The following is a 4,618-nucleotide window of genomic DNA, read 5'->3' on the forward strand; positions in this document are numbered from 1 at the left end:
CTCTGTCACCCAGGCTGGAGTGCAGTGGTCGGATCTCAGCTCACCGCAAGCTCCGCCTCCCGGGTTTACGCCATTCTCCTGCCTCAGCCTCCGGAGTAGCTGGGACTACAGGCGCCCGCCACCTCGCCCGGCTAGTTTTTTGTATTTTTAGTAGAGACGGGGTTTCACCGTGTTAGCCAGGATGGTCTCGATCTCCTGAGCTCGTGATCCTCCCGTCTCGGCCTCCCAAGTGCTGGGATTACAGGCATGAGCCACCGCGCCCGGCCCCACCATGGCTGTCTTGCCTCTCCAGCGTGCAGGCGACAGACTGACAGATCATGGCACTGCTCAGCCTCCATAATCATGTGAGCCAATTCCTATAGTAAATCTCCTCTCATAAATGTATTGGCTCTGTGTATCTGGAGAACTCTTAATGCACATGGCCTTCCTCATATGTCTGTGTCCAAATTTCCTTCTTCTTACAAGGCCAGCGGCCATATTGGATTAGGGCTCACCCATACGACCTCATCTTAACTTGAATATATCTGTAATCAGTTACATTCCGAAATAAGGTCATACTCACAGTTACTGGGGCTTAGGACTTCACCAGAGCTTTTTTGGGGACACAATTCGATTCATAACAAGTGCAAACAATCAAACCTAGTCTGGCTAGTTTAAGTAGAAGTGGATTTCTGAAGAGCTGTAGAATGGCTGACAGATGAGGCTAACTTTCTGGGCACAATGCCAAGATTCCCTGCCAGAACTAAGTCAGGTCTGAGTAAGGGGTCGGCTGCCCCCACCAGCCCTAGAATTGCTGTGGCAGGAAGCTGACACAACCAGTGTGAACTCCCAAAATACACTGCTTGGTTTGCCAGGACCAAATTTAGCAAAATGGTTGCCCCACCAGCTAGCCCATGGGTGTCCCGGCATAGCAGCCTCTGCCTCATCTCCCCTAGTGGCAAAGGGGGGCAGACCAATGAAATCCTGAGTTCTAAGTGGGAATGACAGGATTCCCCTTGACAGAACTATCAAAATGGAAAAAAGATATTCAAAAGATGTTGGGCAGTCCCAATGACAGATGTCCACCACCACAGTTAAGTCCACGCTCGCCTCCCCAACTCCCGTTCACTACAAACACTGGGAACGCTTAGTGCCAACTTCTCTAAGCTTCACAGCAGCACTGGGCACACGACTTGCTTCTGGCCAGTGAGATGTACGTAGAAGCCTACTGGGGAGCCTCTGAGAATTTTGCTTTCATGATAAAGAGATAAACATCTCTGTAACTATCATTTCCCTGTTCTTACAGCCAGAACATGGTGTGCTGTCTGGAGTTGTGGCAATCCTTTTGTGACCATGAGGGAAAGTCACAGAATTGCAAAGCCTGGCCCTGCAATTGTTGGCCCTGACACCACTGGGCTGCTGAAGTAATGCCAGTCACATCTACCTCCAGGATTCCTGTAATGGGAGAAAAATAAATCCCTATTGGTTCAAATCACACTTGGAGTTTCTGCTGTGAAGCCAAAAGTGCTTCTAACTGATACATTATCCGTCTATGCATCCATCCTATAGTTAACAAAGGTTTTATTTATTTATTTTTTAGAGAAGGGGGCTCACTATGTTGCCCACCCTGGCTGGTCTCCCACTCCTGAGCTCAAGCGATCCTCCTGCCTCAGCCTCCTAAAATGCTTGGATTATACATGTGAGTCACCACACCTGGCCTAGACTTTAAGCAAATGAGTGACATGGTTTTTAGAAAGGATTGGAGGAAGCCAGCGTGGTAGCTCATGCCTGTAATCCCCTTTGGGAGACTGAGGTTGGCAGATCACTTGAGGCCAGGAGTTCCAGATCAGTTTGCTAAATACAAAATTGCTAAAATACAAAAATTAGCTGGTGTGGTGGCACGTGCTTGTAGTCCCAGCTACTTGGGAAGCTGAGACATGTGAATCGCTGGAACTCAGGAGGTGGAGGTTGCAGCGAGCCGAGATGACGCCACCGCACTCCAGCCCGGGTGACAGAGTTAGGCTCCATCTCAAAAGGAAAAAAAGCCTCTGATCCCAGCCCTTTGGGAGGCCGAGGTGGGTGGATCACTTGAGGTTAGGAGTTCAAGACCAGCCTGGCCAACATGGTGTAACCCTGTCTCTACTAAAATTACAAAAATTAGCCCAGCGTGGTGGCAGACGCCTGTAATCCCAGCTGCTTGAGAGGCTGAGGCAGGAGAATCGCTTGAGCCCAGGAGGCGGAGGTTGCAGTGAGCCAGGATCATGCCACTGCACTCCAGCCTGGGCAACAGAGCGAGACTCCATCTAAAAAAAAAAAAAATTAAGGATTGGAGGAAAGAACAGAGGAAACAGAAAGGGAACACAGGTGAAGGAGTTTATTCCTGAGGTGTCAGCCTGGAGGAAGTTGTTAACTGTTAGCAGGATTAAAGAAATTAAAGTGTGGAGGGATTCCCAGATTTGCACCAAACCAAGCTCTCAGGCCTCTAGAGTAGTGACGTTTCTCCCCCAGACCTGGCGTATCTTGACCTTTTGAGACGGGGTCAGGATTCTCCCCCATCCCACTGCTGCCTCTAAACCATTCTTCTGCCACCCTGGAGAGAAATCCATGTTCCACCTGGGCATCATGCCACTGGTCGCCTCACCTGGGCTGAGGGCCAGGGTCAGTCCAGCCAGCAGACAAAACCAAGAAGGTCTTCCCCAAAGCTGGGCCCAGTCAGGCAGGTGGACGGCTCTTCTCCACAGAGGCTTGGCACAGCACAGAGGGAAGTGCAAACTCCCTTGGGCAATGCCGAGGGTCGGGCAGGAGCACCCCCTGGCCCGTAACCAAGAAGTGAGCAAGGCCTGGGGAACGCGGTCGATGGTCACCCGCAGGGATGGAGGAGAAGCGCCACAAGGCAGCGGCGGGGCTCAAAAGAGGGCGTGAGGCCTCAAGAAGCTCGCAGACCTCCGGGAGGGATGCGGCCCGCGGCTCCCTACAGGTCCCCTCTGCCCGGCCCTGCGGCCGGCGGCGCCGGGTGGCCTTGGCGTCCGGGAGAAGAGCCCCTCTGGGCCGGCTCCGTGTTCACGCCTCAGCGTCAGTGACGGCGCCAGGCACTAGCAGGGACGCAGGGAGGTTCGCGTGGGGCTCGGGATCACCGCCGAGCTCCCGTATCACACCAAATAACGCGCAGCGGGCAGCCCCGCGACACAAAGGCGGGGAAATCGCCGGCGGCGCCGGTCCTCGCGGCCGCGGTCCTCGCGGCCGAGCGCTTTTGGGAGGGGAGAGCGACGACACGGAAGTCGGCACGCAATGACTCCCGCGCGGCGCAGGCTCTAGAGCCCGGCCCAGGCGGAACCCCGCTCCGCAGCTCGCGTTTCCGGAGGGGCGTTTCCGGGAGTGGCGCCACTCGCGGTCCCACGTGACTGGCGAGCGCCGGGAAGGGGTGCGCAGGCGCGCCCTCCACTCCTGCCCTCCGGGTCTCCTGAGTCTGACGGTCAGGGGGTGCGTCTGTCTACTCCGCGGACAGGTCACGTTCGGCAGCAGGCCTTTGTCGCGTCCGTCCGGCCTTGGCATCAGCTCGGAGAAGGCAGGTGAGAGGAGCAGGCCGCGATAGGAAGGAGGGGAGGCGCAGGAGCCGGCGCTGACCCTGAAGAGCGGGGCAAGGAGCCCGCCCGCCGCCACGAGCAGGCGCCCGGGACAGGGAAGCCCCGGCGCGCTGGGGCCTTGGGGAGGCGAGGTAGGAGGGAGGCGACCCGGGCCGCGCGGGAGCAGGGATGGCCCAGGGCTGTGGCGTGGGAGTTGCGCGGGCGGGATTCGAGGAGGGCTCCCGGCGGGCGGCGTCAGTCCAGCGGCATCCGCGAGAGATGGCTGTGATCGCAGAGGGAGAGGACCAGGCTTCCTACAGCGCCGCCGCTCCCGGAGGAGAGAGCCGTGGCCCGAAACCCGAGGAGCGCCGGCAAGTGGACGGGAGGAGCGAGACTCTGTCTCAAAAAACATAAAATAAAATAATAAAATAAAATAACACTTTGTGATGCTCCATTATGGTCCAGTCGCTTAGCATGGCTGCTGACGAATGCAGACACAGCAAGGGAAGGGAAACGCCTCCACACGTGGAGGAATTTATATGTGAGATTTGCTCCCGAGTCAGCAGAGGTAGTAAGTGACGTTGCTCAGCCGGGTGCAGTGGCTCATGCCTGTAATCCCAGCACTTTGGGAGGCCAAGGTGGGTGGATCACTTGAGGTCAGGAGTTCGAGACCAGTCTGACCAACATGGTGAAACCCCCGTCTCTACTAAAAATATAAAAATCAGCCGGCGTGGTGTTGGGCACCTGTAATCCCAGCTACTCAGGAGGCTGAGGCAAGAGAATTACTCGAACCCAGGAGACGGAGGTTGTGGTGAGCCGACACGGTGCCACTGCACTCCAGCCTGGGTGACAGAGTGAGACTCCATCTCAAAAAAAAGGTTCCTATATGATATGGAAAGATCTCTACAATATCTTGTTGCCCTGTCGCCCAGGCTGGAGTCCAATGGCGTGATCTCGGCTCACTGCAACCTCCCCCTCCCGGCTTCAAGCGATTATCATGCCACGGCCTCCGGAGTAGCTGGGACTACAGGCGCCTGACACCATGCCCGGCTAATTTTTGTATTTTAATAGAGACA

General features: G+C 55.8%; 1 protein-coding gene across 1 annotated transcript in view; it reads right to left on the reverse strand.

Moving 5' to 3' along the window:
* Positions 1-3,954, reverse strand: part of LOC108521898 (nascent polypeptide-associated complex subunit alpha, muscle-specific form-like) — a 6,217-nt gene extending 2,263 nt beyond the window's left edge. Inside the window, exon 1 of the mRNA XM_017861920.1 lies at positions 2,621-3,954. Within this exon, the coding sequence (XP_017717409.1) occupies positions 3,040-3,954 (915 nt within the window). The 3' untranslated portion in view covers positions 2,621-3,039. The remainder of the gene's footprint in view (positions 1-2,620) is intronic.
* Positions 3,955-4,618: the final 664 nt, after the last annotated feature.

The sequence above is a fragment of the Rhinopithecus bieti genome, unplaced genomic scaffold (genome assembly GCF_001698545.2).
Source record: "Rhinopithecus bieti isolate Rb0 unplaced genomic scaffold, ASM169854v2 scaffold_61461, whole genome shotgun sequence".
Taxonomy (NCBI): domain Eukaryota; kingdom Metazoa; phylum Chordata; class Mammalia; order Primates; family Cercopithecidae; genus Rhinopithecus; species Rhinopithecus bieti.